Source organism: Peromyscus maniculatus, chromosome 14 (genome assembly GCF_049852395.1).
Source record: "Peromyscus maniculatus bairdii isolate BWxNUB_F1_BW_parent chromosome 14, HU_Pman_BW_mat_3.1, whole genome shotgun sequence".
NCBI lineage: Eukaryota > Metazoa > Chordata > Mammalia > Rodentia > Cricetidae > Peromyscus > Peromyscus maniculatus.
Window position 1 is genome coordinate 45222893 of NC_134865.1, and position 15448 is coordinate 45238340.

The 15448-nt window shown below is 45.4% G+C and overlaps 1 protein-coding gene across 2 annotated transcripts; it reads right to left on the reverse strand.

Moving 5' to 3' along the window:
* Positions 1–537: 537 nt before the first annotated feature.
* LOC102920061 (homeobox protein SIX4) lies at positions 538–14128 on the reverse strand. 2 transcript variants are annotated; one of them, XM_006992728.3, is made up of 4 exons: positions 14015–14128; positions 12993–13807; positions 9551–10239; positions 538–4991 (listed from the first exon to the last, which is right to left on the reverse strand). In XM_006992728.3, the coding sequence occupies exons 1-4, from the start codon at positions 14015–14017 to the stop codon at positions 4204–4206; spliced, it is 2295 nt and encodes a 764-aa protein (XP_006992790.1). In that variant the 5' UTR covers positions 14018–14128; the 3' UTR covers positions 538–4203. The 2 variants fall into 2 exon arrangements, with proteins under 2 accessions (XP_006992790.1, XP_006992789.1); XM_006992727.4 differs by lacking the exon at positions 14015–14128 and having other exon boundaries at positions 12993–13906.
* Positions 14129–15448: the final 1320 nt, after the last annotated feature.

Genomic DNA, 15448 nt, shown 5'->3' on the forward strand with positions numbered 1-15448 from the left:
TATAAAATTAGGACCAAACTAGATTAACGCTCAATCGTCTCCACTCAACAGAAACACAGTTCTGGCTAAATATATTTGTCAAGCTGGGGTATAACCACAGCTTGGCTAACAGCTTGGCTCACCTAGGGGTGAGCAACAGAGCTCCTATTTTAATCAAGTCAGTAATAGAAAGATCTTTGGCTCTTTCTGTGCGATCCTGTAGAGTACCTACTATGTGCCATATTCCGAGTCCAGCTCTTGGGAGATAAAAACGAGGAAGGTATATTGCCTGCCTCTAAGGATAAACTCTGTGGTTTAGCTCTGAGTGTAGTACTGCTAAGTGAGCTACATAATTCTGTACAAAGACCAACACATTACCTCTTTTAAACCACTCCAATTGGCCTTCTAAGTTTTTGCCAGCCGAAATATTTGTGTTTTCTCACTCTGCTTTTCTAGGCGTACATAAATCAAAATCATTTCCCATTTCTTGTCTACTGAAATGGGCTACTCCCATTTTAAAAGAACAGTATTCCCCAAATAATTTTTTTCAACACAAAGTATGTATAAATATAAAGTTTATTCAGCATAGTGTTTAGAAAAATAAGTTCACATCATTTCAGAAAACAAATAAAACACTTAATTGTCCAGGCATAACCTCCCATTACAGTACAACATACATACTCTAGATCTCTTTGGTTGGGTAATTAAGCACAGAAATGTTCTGGGACATGCTGTGTGCCATCACCTAACAGTGCAGTAGAGGCTCTGTTCCCCACCCCACATTATACATTCTGTGTGGTTTCTCTTCATGTAAGGCACAGTAAAACCATACTGAGTACACAACCGGCTGCCTCTATACGTACAGTACATGCAACAAAATGGTACATTTGTTTTTGAGAAACCCTGAAAGCCAAGAGTCACATGCTATATAATTTTGATTAATAAAATATATGGTGATAGTATTTAATTAAATCGAAATTATCAATTAGACATAAAATAACCATTAGGTTCTATCATCTAAGTTTTAGGAAGACTTTGAAACAGCCTTTGTAAAATATAATTATTTTCCCCACAGATTTCCTGAATTATTTTCATGAGATGACCTGTCAAAACATTTTAAAGAATGACGGACTTGTGGTTATACACTAATGCACACATATTGAGAATGTAGCAAGATAGTCTGCTACCCATGCCCAATAACCCAACTTTTTAACATGCAGGATAACAAGGGTACATACAGAGAGAGTTCAGGTCAGTGTGCAATTCAACTATGGATTTTTAAAAAGAAAATCTATGGCTATAACATCTACCTGCCTTTCACAACACAAGAAAGGCACCAAAACACATATAAGTCAGTCTTTACTATAAATCTACATGAGATATTTATGCAGTACAACACACAGGTGCTTTTGCTTGTTTTGGGGGGAGAATGCACCTCCTTTGAAAGCTAGAGCATCCTCTCTACTAGATGTAACTAAGAGCTGAATGCCAGTTCTGGCTATAGAGTGCATAGATAGGCTGACACCAAAAATCCCACAGCCAGCAGCAGGGGTTGATGTTCCAAGGGAGTTATTTACACCCCCCCCCATTCTGATTCCTCTTCCCGAAGCATCAGGGGGTGATTTGCAGCATCTTCAAGCAATTGTTTATGTAAAAAGGATATTCTGCCATATGGACTCCAAGGGCTCTGAGGCTGGCCCTTGGTATTGAAAAAAAAAAAAAGTCAGTTGCAATTCTGTGCAAGGAGATCATGGGGTTTATCTTATTCCATTCACATATACACAGGCTACATATCAAATGGCCCTTATTTTACTGAAAGAATAGACAAGAACAGTAAGTTCTTATAATGTGCGCTGATTATTACCTGGTGGATTGTATAGCTCCCTGGAGTAATTGTAAGGTTAGAAGCACATCGCGTTGGAATATGAATACATTTCCTAGGTAAGTATTTAGTTTTGTGCTCTCTTTTCTTTTTCATAGGGAGAAAAAGAGGAAGAACTCGGAATAAAAGAGATACTTTCATTAGATCTATGAAAGTTTTCTAACACACACACACACACACACACACACACACACACACACACACACGCACGCACGCACCCACACCCACCTCTCATGTAACTTTTTGACTTTCCCACTTCCCTTACCAGACAGGTATTCTAAAATAACTAACTCTTGATATCTGCAGCAGTCTAGTGAAAAATATCATTTTTTATGTAAACTATACTACAAGACCATGGAACTAATCACATTAACATGGTCAGCACACACCTGGGAGAGAGATGGGGACAATCACGCTGTGAAAGCAGTGGCAGAGCGGAAGACCAAGGACCACACTAAAACAACGGCCTTTGTTTACACAAAACAAAAACTCCAAAGCGAACAACCTCTGGCCCAAATCACATACTTCAGCAACTGAGGGATATTCACCAATTTCACAAAAATGGGGCTTAAGCTTTTTTTTTTTTTAAATCAAAATGGTGGCAAGGAATTCTTCATAGGGCTCTTTATCTAGACTGAAAGTTCCCTTTGTAATAACAGCAAATGCTAGACACCCGGTGACCCGTCCTGGAGAGGCTCAGATGAGGAGCGTGCCAGCAATCAAGTAGCAATCAAGAAAACAGGGTGTGGTACTATTTTGATGCCTAACGCTGAAAGTCGCCTTTGAAAAGATCACACTTTCTTAAATCCGAGATGCTCTGTACTAACGGCATGAAGGCATTTGAATTGTTACATCTTGGGTTCAGAGTCCCGCTAAAACTTTTAAACACAGCCAACAACATCATACAAGAGACCACCCTGCAGACATGACACCCTGCAGACATGACAACATAGGACAGGCAACAGTCATGTGTCACAGTGTACCAACCAATTCAAAACATGGAGAAGGAAGCTTCAACGTGACGGAATTTTGTTTAATACAATTTAATTATACTTTGTTTACTTTAAAAAAATGGTTGTTTTCATAACCTGCAGAATTGATGTTTCATGGTCTTTTATACTTTTTTTTTTAACTTTCATTGTAATGAAAAGCATCAAAGCTAATTGTTTACCATTTGCATGACAAGCATTACACATGCCATTCAGTGAAACTTAAGTCCTCTGCATAAGGGGTTCTGCAGTAAACTTAACCCTGTTGGACGGTACGGAAGAGCCATCAACACTTCTGTACCTGACTGCTAATAAAAAGGCCACGAGGTAAAAAGGCACATAGGATTCTATATAAAACATATTTAAATGAATCAAAGTTTCTAAAGAAAGAAGGATAGGACAAGAAGTACCAAAATTCCAGTATTAGGGGTTAAAAGTTCCTGTTTCAGTGTTAACATTGACCTTGAGAGCCTCTTGATTTAAAAAAAAAAAAAATCACAAAAAAATAAAACTCGGTTGAAAACAAAAATGTTCTATTCCTGCTCAAACAATAAATATAAATTAAACAGTAAGAAAACATTTGTCTTTTCAGTTCATAGTGCCTGAAGACTAAGAGAGACATACATGGTATAAATAAAAATTCACCGTACTTACTCAAATCCTACTTATAGAACTGGCATATTTACATTCATACCCAAGTTGCTTCAGAATTGAGGGGAGTTCCAAACTCTCTCTGCCACATTTAACTATTAGCAACCACATTTGGAAACTCGTAGAGACTTAAAACCAAGCCTTTCCCCCAAATTCTGAAAACGATGGATGTGTGTATGGACACACAAACACACACATATATAAGCTACTTAATTCAAAAAAATATACCCTTATAATAATCTGGAGTACCATTGTCTCTTAACCACCTCAATGCCCATGGAGTAAAAGTAAACAAAAAACAACCGCATTGCTTCTAAGAGCCTGTAGCTATTATTTAATTTTCTAAGATAGGTGTATACAGTTTAAATTTAAAATACTATCACGTTCCATAATTCTATAATTATAATTCTATAACCTTAGAATTATATTGCTGACTACGTGATATATGATGGGTTGATATTCTTCACTTGTTGCCTCGTCGCCGTATATTTAAAAGAGGACATGATGCGAACAGAAAGGCTTCAGCAATGTGGTTCCACTCCTGTAAGCTTAACTATGATCTTCATGCAGATCAATCCAGATACTCTCACAAGTTGAGTGCTTTCCTTAAATGAGTAAAGGCTCTTCATCCTCAGGGCTTCACAGAGGAAAAAAGTTGCTGCTGATGAAGGAGAAGAGGGGTATGTGCATAGTGAATCGGGCTTATAAGTCTTGCATATCTTCATCCAACTGGACAGTCTGGAGCTTGGCCAGCTCTTTTTTATCTGTTCCCAGCTCTTCGCAGACAGTTTCAACCATCCCATCCAGGACATACTTGGATTTGGAGTCCAACATCATTAAGTTATTTGTTGCTTTGGTCTCAGAATTTTGTAGGAAATTCTCTTTTATGTTGGCTACTGACTGCAGAACCAAGCGATGCTCCCTGACAAAATCCTGGTGTACCGCTGGCGAGGCATGACCCACCTGCTCTTCAGCTGTAGGGACAACTTCCCCCAGGGTGGCCTGAGTCATAGGGACTGACAGTAGGTCTTGACCGGTAATAAGGGGACAGTTCTGAAGGGCTGCATAGTTGGTGTTGCCGACAGATGTCACAGTAGACTTACTTGTCACATTACTCTCAGCAAGGTCAGAGTTCAGCTCAGTGGGATTGAGTAGTGTAGGGGGAGACAGGGAAAAACTGTGAGCCGGGGACACGTTAACTAGCGAAGAGGCCAGCGGATGGAGGCCACTCCCGGAGATGGAGACGTCGTCAGGAGATAGGCTTGCGTTTACTTGTGCATTGTGACTGACAGGCATCAGCTGAGAGAACACCAGGCCTCTTTCTAAGCCTTCCTGTTTCACAGCTCCTCCAGTCTGGCCTGAGTTAGGAACCGTGTAGACCACTGCACTGGGGGCAAGAGGGCTCAGGAAAAGTTTGCCATGCTGGACTGTGGTGGACTCACTTGTAAACGTGCCTCCATCTGAAGTGCTTGGGTTTCCTGAAATATTACCTGGGGAAGAAAGGACCAATTGGCATTAACACAAATGATACAGAAAAAACCAACCAACCAATCAACCAGTTACTTCTGTAGCACACATGATGTTTCCTCAGGTATAGTATCAACTGAGAGGTGACATTTACATCTGTCGCTGAGTCCAGTTTGGACACTGTAAGCTGCAGAGTCCCAGGCTCAGAACTCAGTCAGACTAACTTTCTCTCCTCTATCTCTCTATATGTTTTATTTCTTTTGCAGTGCTGCGGATTGAACTTGGAGCCTTCTATACACTGGGCAAAAATTCTGCCAGATGATTTCTATGTGTTAATTCCCCATGCAGTTGTCATAACCAAATGAAAGAGAATGTAAGTATAGGACCTGGGGAGTGAGGGTAACTGCATGGTGCAGGCCTTGGGTTCAATCCTCAGAATCATCAAAAATTAAAACAAAAATAAAAGCCAGCCAATCAAAGTAAGCAAGTATGTGGGAGCTGGGGATAAGGCTGAGGCAGGAAGACTGAATTTGAGCCCAGCTTGGGCTCAAAGGAAAAGGAAAAAAAAAAAAAAAAAAAAAGGAAGAGGAGAAGGAGAAATTCTTGTCCAAGTCCTGCTATTTGTCAAGTTTCTGACTTTTTACCACAGACTTACCACCTCTTAACTAGTTGGTCGTGATCACTAACACTGCCAGTTAGAACAAGAGAACACAGATACAAAGTAAAATATTTTTGCTAGGCCTGCCCAGTTACTGAAGTAAGATATTAAATGAAAACGTGGAAAATACCACATAAAATGAGTTTCTCTGGAACTTACAGGTTAACCACATCAACCTGTCCAGACAAGTCGCAGAGTGTCACCAAACCACCAATAAAGCAGTCAACACAGCCCTCACGTTTTTTTCAACCCCCAGCATATTGTTGGGCTGGCTCTAAATTTTCAGTGTTGTAGTGATGGGAAGAATGAATGGTAACACTGAAGAACTATTTTTAAAATACAGAAGAACACAAGGGTGAAATTAACGCCTCATTCAAAGGCATGTGTCTTTCAAGACACTCACTATCTCTGTGGAGACTGGAAGCACAAAACATGTTCAAACGCGACTTGGGAAGATGCAGACCCCATGTCTCCATCCAGTAACCTCCCTGTGAGTCTTTACAAAGTGAATTGATAGCAATTAGATGATCCAGGTCCCCAAATATTACCAACGAAGGAAAGGTGGATTTGAGGAGAGTTCTGGGGAAGAATTAGGATGGGTTACTTATCTACCCTGCACTTGAATTAGAGGTGAATCAACTCCTTTATGAGTACAGAAAACAGGCCAATATTAAATTAAGCCATTCACCCAACATTGCCTTTTTGAATTATTAGAGTAACTGTGATTATAGAACTACCTATGTTAATGAGTGCCATAGGGCCTTTTATATGTCGGCCAACATTTTTAAGCGCCTTATGAAAGCAAAAGAGTGTCTTTACAGGAGAAAAAAAGAGAAACTCCTTTAAAAAAGGTTGAGCTGGGCAGTGGTGGCACTTGCCTTTAATCCCAGCACTCAGGAGGCAGAGGCAGGTAGACCTCTGTGAGTTCGAGGCCAGCCTAATCTACAAAGTGAGTTCCCAGACAGCTAGGATTGTTACACAGAGAAACTCTGTCTTGAAAAAAACTTTAAAAAAAAGTTAACTACTAGTACAGAAGTATTCATCACAGAAAGACTGTTAAGAAAAAACACTCCTGTGTATGTTTGGGCTGTTCTCTAACATAAATGTGTTTTTCAGGGCATGCAAATGAACAGACGGCTTCTATTTTTAAACCTTTTTTTTGGCTTCAAGTGTGTTTTAAAAGTCTTGTAGGCTTCAAAATTGTAAGTGGGAAAAAGCCACAGTCAATGTTTACTTTGCTTTGTGTGAGTCTGGGAAACTGTTTACTAGCAGACCTGTGTACAAAATGGTTACTTCTTTGATAGTCATAAATAACAACATATGCAACATTTCCTCAATAGCTACTAAACACAGAAGACTAATACTCTGTACATGTAAAATCTTTAACGAATATAAATGAAGGGAAAAACAGATACATTCCAAAGGATAATTTTGACTTTTTTTTTTTTTTTTTCAGTATTGGGGATTGAACCCAAGGCCTCACACATAAAACATGATTTTGTTGTTGTTTTGAGACAGGGTCTGTCTAGGTAGTCCTGGCTGTCCTGGAACTCACGAAGTAGACCAAGCTGACCACAAACACACAGAGATCTGCCTGCCTCTGCCTCCCAAGTGCTAGGCGTAAGGAAGACACGTACCAGCATGCCTGGCTAAAACATGATTTTAAAGTGTAGCTGCAGCTGAGTTATAGATGAAACAATAATTTAAAAATCAGTAAAAACAAAACAAAACAAAAACCCGAACTTAAAAATCTCAGGTACAAAGTATAATTTTACAATGATGCTAAGAGGGGGAAAAAAAACCTCTTTTATTGAAAATGAATAAAGATGGGGCTCAGAGGTTAAGAGCACCGACTGCTCTTCCAGAGGTCCTGAGTTCAATTCTCACATGGTGGCTCACAACCATCTGTAATGAGATCTGGCACCCTCTTCTGTATACATAGTAAATAAATAAATAAATCTTTTTTTTAAAAAAAGTAAAATGAATAAAGATATAGACAGTCTGTTTTTCCATGTAACCATAACTTTTTCAGCTATCTAGGAAGACAGGACTACGTTTCTGGGCATTTTAATGAATGTTTAGTGTAAGTTTGATTTGATTTGATTTTTGGAGGCAGACTCTTACTACGTAACCTGGTTTGGCTTGAAACTCACTGTGTAGCTCAGGTAGGTCTTGAACCCTCCAATCGTCGGCTTCAGTCTCCCAAGTTTTGGGATCATAAGCATTTACCACCATATCCCATCTTAGCATTTCTTTTTTTTTTTTTTTTATAAAGTTCAAATCCCCAAAATGCTTTACTGCAAAGTGTAATTCATCACTACCACGAAGGAATGTTGCCTCCGGGAAGCATCTGGTTAAACTTTCCGGTGTCCCAGAGAGTCAAAGGGTCGACAGCCCTGTCATCTGATCTGAGCTATTTTAACTGACAATGCTATTCTTATTCCTAGTAAATATCTCACTTACAAACTAGTGATTGCCCGGTACTGCTGGGCGATGGCGCACACCTTTAATCCCAGCACTCTGGAGGCAGAGGCAGGAAGATTTCTGAGTGTGAGGCCAGCCTGGTCTACAGAGTGAGGTCCAGGACAGCCAAGGCTACACAGAGAAACCAAGAAAAAAAAAAGAGTAGAAAACAACATCCCCCCCAAAAAAAACCTAGCTATTACTTCATAATACTTTTTTATGATAGCACTTTTCTTGATTACAGATGAAAAGCGTTATTGTATTTCTCCTCTGCCAACATATATGTTCATATTTCCCATGCAACTTTGCTGTCTAAAATGTTACAAACTGCTTGGAAATTTTCATAAAGAAGGAAAATGGGTTAGAGTTGTATTGTATTGTAAAACTAAGCTCTTTTTAGCTTTCTCTAGGGCATTTGTCTCTTGTCCCTAAGTTGGGTAGTGACTTGGGTTAACTCTTTATATGACCTAGAGCAATGGACGTCTGAAGAGAGTATTACAAGACCCTGGTGGCTTACTTTAAGAGAGACAGATATGTAGAATGAAATGCACAACCATTTCTCACTAATGCCTTCTCCAATCAGTTGAAGGAGACCACAGCTATAGGAGCAAGAGTTGAACAAAAACTGACTATGCTTCAGAAGGTTAAGCTTTGGTAAAAAGCTGGACTTTCAGATTTGCTCATAGGAAGGCAAGCATGATCACTCATCTCCCGCTCCTAAGAGCTAGACACCATGTAACTTTCAATGCCCACGTCTATCTGTTCCTGTTTCCAGATGGAGAAAAAATGACGAGTGATCTAGATTTTAGTCATTCCTGAAGAACTAACCGGCCAGCCTCAGGCTTGTTTCCTTTTTCTAACAGACATCGGCTAGTAAAGCCACAAATACACAATGACACAGTTGTTTTCATAAATATAAACCCACATAGCTGAGAAATGAATGTACATCGAGAGCAATACAAAAATCACATATTCTTCTAAGTTTCTTTTAGGTCTTAGTATTAGTGATAGGAAGAACACAATGCAAACAAGAACAGATTCTGTCTTTTAGTTTATTCTTTTAAAACATTTTCTGGTCAAATAAATAACTGCTCGACTAATTTCATGTTCCTAGCAATTTTATTAATTTTTAATTTTAAAATGCCAAGTACCGGGTTATTTCATAAGCACTGATTGGCTTATCATATTCCTATAATTGTAGAGTTGGCAAGATCTGCTATAAACTGTTCTTTTCCATTCTGTTTGGGGAAATTAAACTCCATGCTCTGGATGTAAGAAAATCAGGATAGCTGAAGAGTATTTCAGGCACTGGGAATCATGTCAAGGCTATTCTGTAGCTGTGTAAACCAACGAAGTATCTGAAAAAATAACATCCATCTATACCTTTCACTAAGTGCGTCATTTACAGCAGCTGACCAACACACGCCCGGGTGCATTATGGTACCAAATGAGGCTCTTTACCTTGTGAAGCTGCTACTGAGACAGGGGGCAGCTGCAGTGGAGAGAATCCAATGCCTCCATTAAGGAACTGGCCGTTGGCTCCGGAATTGGGGATCTGGACAATGCCGTACTGGTTAATTTGCACTGGTGTAGTAAAAGTCACCACCGAGCTCCCCTCCTGGGAGGCCGCTGTCTGGACGCCTTCCCTCTTCACTTCAGTGCAGGGTATCAGCCCTGGGAACGGCACAGGGGCACTGGGGCTGTAGGAGGTGGTGGCCGCCGAGTTCACAGCAGAACTTGGGAGGACTTTGAATTCTTTCACATCCTGGGAGGCAGACCCCAAGAGGTCCGACATGGCTAGGCCATTGCTCACAATGTTCGAGGACATTTTTGGTGGGTTCGGCGACCCCGTCTGTGTGTTTCCCACATTCAGTCCGTTAAGGATAACTCCATTGTGTCCCTGAATAAAAGAATTACCATTAAGGAAGACAGGTGAAGTACTTGCAGGTACCAAGTTTCCATTCAACAGAACTCCAGAAGAGCTCAACGATATCTTAGCATTCCCAATTTGCTGCATGTATACTGGCTCCATGTGGCTAGAAAGGCTGAGGTTGGTGACGGCATCAGATGCACCCGAAAGTGGGTGAGGAGACAGATCCTCATGTCCCTTGCTGGACTCATCTTCAGTGCTGGGGTTGCCATCGGATTCGCTGTTCAGGGAGAGAAGACGTTTGGAAGGTCAAGGGGATGACAATCTATGGAGTTTGTAAAACACCCTTCAGCACCATTAAAGGCGGTCTTTACGCAAAGCACAGCAGCTCATCTGCTGACCCGGTTGAAACTAGAGGTTTTAAACAAATTCTGCCCAGCCAGACAGTGAGAAGATGAGTTCAGATCCTAGTAATTTTTTTTTATAATAAATTCAGAGAAAGGCCAGAGGGTTGGTTAATGTAAAATGCAACTAAAATAACTTACTACTGTGTTTTCTTTCTTATAGAATTTCATGTGCTACTCCAACTGTTAAATGGACCACTACCTCGGCCATAGAAACAACTCATTAAATGTGTTTTTCCCTGTTTAGGAGAGCACTTCCCTTCCTAAAGCCATTTCAGGTTAGTGTTGTTTTGAAGGTAAGATGGAATTGCCGAAGGAGCAGGAGGTGTGAGGTGTTCAGCTTTCTTTGCCAGTTAGTTAACAAGAGACCATTTTCTCACCTGCTCCCAAACTTCTACTCCGCCAGACTGGCAATTCTCATTCAATAAAGTGGTTGCCCTGGTGGGAAAGACACTTGCCACCCAAGATACGCACAGTTGCCTTTGAATCCAAAGGAAGCCATAGGGGCCTATTTAACATACACCGTCCAGTGCCCTGGGGAGGTGGGAGGGAAAAGGCGAGCATCACTCAGTGGTCTTGTAACAATCAGACTTCGTCCAGACTCTTCAGTTTTTATTCCAGGATCCCAGACTCAAAGGAAATGGCAAGTTCAGGTCATTTGGTTTGAGTCTGGGCGGGGCAGGACAGAAGCAGTTTGGCTGCGTGGTGGGACTTGGTCCAGCTGAGGATCCAACATCCCAGCGAGATCGGTTCCCTTTCAAGCTGAGGGGAGGGGATTACCCGGGCTTTGGGCTTTGGGGCCAGGAGCGCAGAAAGCGCTTTGATTTACGAGCTGAGGCTGAGCAGCCGTCGCCATTGGTGAGGGTGACTCACCAGGGGTGCGGGTGGGAGGTAGATCCGGAGAGGGGCCTATACCAGGCAAATGGGCCTGGGGGTTGAGGGTGTGGAGCTAATGGGGAGGAGGGAAAAGTCAGCAGGGCATGGCTCAGGATGTGTGTGTGTGTGTGTGTGTGTGTGTGTGTGTGTGTGTGTGTGTGTGTGTGTGTGTGTGTGTGTGTGTCCTGGGAACCGGGCCGGTTCCGTAGCAAAGTCTGCAGGACAGCTGGCTTGCATGTGGCATGGGCTTCATACCCAGTGCCCTGGCCTAGCAGATTCCTTCCGTGCGTCTGCAGAGCTCTCCAGCGTAGATAGCGTCGCCTAACCAGTGCTCCTTCTCTGGGTCGCCCCTCAAGACCGAGGAAGGGTGCTCACAGGTCTCCGGGCGTGTTTTGTTTATGGTTACCGAGAGCCAGAGCCAGGGCTGCACAGTGAGCCTCTCTCCTGCCTGAGGCCAGCTGTGGGCCTCCGGACTCCACCCGGGCGGGCGCAGGGGCAAAGCAGCGAGGGCGGGCTGCTGCCGGTTCTGGAATGCGCAGGGTGATCACCTTCACCTGGCCCAGGCGGGCTGGCTCCCCGGATCGCCGGTTCCTTCCCAGGGGAGAACATTTGCATTGCATTTGGATTCTTTTCTCTCCAATCCCCTCAGGGCGGGAGACACCATCCTTAAGCCTTTTCCTCACTTGACCCGTCCACCAATACACACACGCACAGAGACACACAAATACGCATACACACCCAAGGGGCTGGCTTGAGAGGACACACAAAAGGTGTGGGGGGAAATGCACTTTCTACTAAAGAAGGAAAAAACACTGACAATAAAGTTAAAACCGGATAGAGTGGGGGCAGAAGGACTGAGTGACTGGCTCCCCCACTTCTTTTCTGCTGTCCACCTTATGCCAGCTTGTCGCCCGTCCCCAACTGCCCCATCAGGAGGGAACCAGGCTGTGTTAGGGGGCCCAAGAAACTGCCCTTCAGCCCTGCCACCTCTGAAGCACTGTAACCCGATCCGAACTTGTTCAGAATCAGGTTTCAAAACACCGCAGAGACGAGCTGCACGGGCACCCCACGCTGCCCCAGCCGCGATGAGAACCGCGGCGGGCAGGGTGAATGATTAACTCTGTCATATTAAAGCCTCGACGTCCCCAGACCCCAGCTGGGCCACTCGTCTCCACTAACGCTCCCTTTCCTTCCAGGGCGGCTCTGGTGACCTCCAGGGCAGGCCAGGGGCTCAGTCGAACCCCGGGTATCCTGGAGCATGTGCGCGCACCAGGCTCCGAGCGATGACCCGGAGGAGCCAGAGACCCCCCGGCCGGCTCCGGCAGCCCCTGCGGGCCCGGAGCCGCAGTGAGAGCAGCCTTGCCGGCGTGCACACACTGCTCCCTACGAGAACCAAGGAGAGAGTGGCAACTTCAAAGGCAGCAGGATGGGGGTGGGAAGCCGGGCAGCAGTGACCAGCCGAGGTGGGGGCGGGGACTGAGACCTAGGCGGGCGACCAGAAACTTCTGGGGGCAGGAGGGGGAGGGGGAGGAGGGAGGATCCCCCCCCCCCCCCGCTCGTTGCCACCGTCGTCCCCCGCTCTCCCGGTAGGGAAGAGAGGTGGGGGGCGGGGAGAGGTGGGCAGCCAGACCGGGCTGGTGGGGAAGGTAAGCGCCATGTTTGCGAGCGCTTGGAGGAAAAGAAAGCTGGGAAAGGGGTGGGGGGGTGGGGTGGGGGGGAGGAAGGGGGAGGAGGAGGAAAAGTTGGCGCTCACCTTTTGGACTGGGTCTCGGAGGGGTTCCGGTCGCGCTGCCGCCGGTTCTTGAACCAGTTGCTGACCTGGGTGAGGGAGAGGCCGGTGATCTTGGCTAGGTGCCGCTTCTCGGCGGGCGAGGGGTAGCGATTCTGCTTGTAGAGCTCCTTGAGCGCGTTGCGCGACTTCTCCTTGAAACAATACACCGTCTCCTCGCCGTCCCAGATGGTGCGGGGCAAGGGGAATTTCCTGCGCAGCCGGTACTTGTCCACGGCGCCCAGCGGCCGGCCGCGCGCTCGCTCGGCCTCGGTGTAGCGCGCCTTGTACCAGAGCTGCTGCAGCAGCGGATGGTTGGCCGACTCGAAGCTGTGGCTCTCGAGGATGCTGTACAACTCAGGGTAGATGCCCTGGTGGAAGGCCACGAGCGCTCGCGCCTTCAGCAGGCTCTCGTTGCCACGTAGCAGGTCGCTCTGGGGCAGGGACCACAGGAACCGGGCCAGGCGGTCCAGGTTGCCCCCCTGCTGCAACGCCTCGCACACGCAGGCGACATGGTCCGGCGAGAAGGCCAGAGGGGGCTGCGCGGCGGCTGTGTGCTGGTGCCTGCCCAGAAGTTCCGAGTGGAGTTGTACCTGATCGGCCGCTCCCGCCGCCGCTGCCCCTTCCTCCCGGCTTACCCTGGAGGCAGCCGCGCCGTCCCCCGGCTCCAGAGGGAAAGGGGCTGGAGCCGGGGGGCTCAGCCCAGCCGCCGCGCCCCCCGCCACTTCTCGGTGCGCCTCCTGTCCTTCTGAGGCGCTTTCCATCCCATTCTCCTGCTTGATGTCCGCCGCACTTGCAATCTGCCCGGTGGGGGAGGAAGAGGACATTTTTTGTTGTTTATTTTCCTCCCTCCCTCACTCCCTCGCACTCTTTTCCTCTTTCTTTCCCCCTCTCTTACTCCTCCTTCTTCGTCTCCCTCCCCCCTCCCCCCTCCGGAAAGCCCACTCCCTCCCTCCCGGTTTCGGCTGGATCTGGCCGATCAGGTTTCCCCCAGGCCACGCAGTCACCATTAAGATAGCTGCTAGAGCAAAGTAGTGTAAACGGATAGCTGCTTTCTGCCGTTCCCCCAACGTGACTCCTCCGGTTGCTGCATACTATATGGCACTGGCCGCCCGGCCGGCCCGGCCGCGCCACCCCATTGGCTATTTCGCATTCAGAGGGAGGAGGAGACACTGTTTCTATCCCTGTCGATCACCCGCCTCCCACTCCACCCCTTGCCTTTCCCTCTCTCCCTGACCCCCAGGCACCTATACCTGCCGGAAAACACCGACATTCTTTTCTGGCCCTGCTTTTGAATGGGCAGTTACCTAGCGTCGCCTGCAAACTGGACAGCTCTTTCAGAGAAAGGCCCTGTGATTCCCAAAGGAATATTAATCGTGTGCCCTTAAGGTCTGGACGGCTAAATTTTTAACAAAGAGACCACCCTCAGTATGTAGATGACAAAACTTCAGAGAGTAATTCCAAAGTTTCCTAGCACCTCACTCCTCTCCTCCCCCACTTTGAGAGGTCTTTATTAAAGTTGTGTATTCACAAGGGTCAAGAACACTACTGAGGAATGTTCTGAGGGATAAGAAGCATTGGTAGTAATGGGAATTCCGGAGGGGAAGAACTGATCGAAAACAGTGTGTGCAATCCACTGAGAAGATAAAAGCAAGAAACATTAAAAGAAAAAAAAAAGTCACCAAAAGGCCTGGAAACCCTAACTGAGATGAACCTGATACAAATAAGCATATAGAAAATGAAACTGGATGTTTATCCTGGCTAAGTGATGTGGAAGAGAAGTAAATCTTAGGTTATAATGGTCTTCAAACACTAGTCTACCTACCGCCTCAAATATGTGCACCAATAAAAGGTCCTCCCTCCCCCAGGGTGGTGAGTGCTCGGATGGATAGTTTCTCTTTGAAGGTGATAGGTCTGGGAAGAACACCATCTCTGTGTGCAGGCATCTTGGAGGTCAGTCCAGGATCAGCAGCCCTTGCCAAACACAGACAAATGGAAGACTGGTCTCAGGGTTTGAGGCTGAGGTCATAACTCAGACAGGGATGAGCCTGTCACCATCTCTGTGGCCACTGTGGATCAGTTAGTTGGATTTGTCTATGGCTGCTTCTTCTCAAAAATCTAACCGATAAATGCCTTCCCCCTAACCTCTAGTTCAGGGTGGCCTTGTATCGTTTCTGCTTCCCAGTTGGTCATAACCGCCTATTTCAGCATATTATAAAGCAGCTGTTTGGGTCACCTGCTGTCACATCAATTTGGTGAGGTTTTCATTTTTTTTTTTTTTTTTTTGCTACCAGGCTGCATTTTATTTTTGGTCAGCCAAGATATTTGATACAGAACCTAATTTTTCTATTAAAAATATTTATTTGTGTGTGTGTGTGTGTGTGTGTGTGTGTGTGTGTGTATGTGCATGCACATGCCAGCCATGATATGACACACATGTG

What these genes read in the sequence shown, in the direction of transcription:
- LOC102920061 (XM_006992727.4), bottom strand. Translation starts at nt 13,834, where the DNA reads ATGTCCTCTTCCTCCCCCACCGGGCAGATTGCAAGTGCGGCGGACATC. An exon ending in TCCGAGACCCAGTCCAAAAG is followed by an intron (nt 10,240 to 12,992) that starts GTGAGCGCCAAC and finishes CTCCCTGAACAG; the next exon opens with CGAATCCGATGGCAACCCCA. An exon ending in CTCAGTAGCAGCTTCACAAG is followed by an intron (nt 4,992 to 9,550) that starts GTAAAGAGCCTC and finishes TTTCTTCCCCAG; the next exon opens with GTAATATTTCAGGAAACCCA.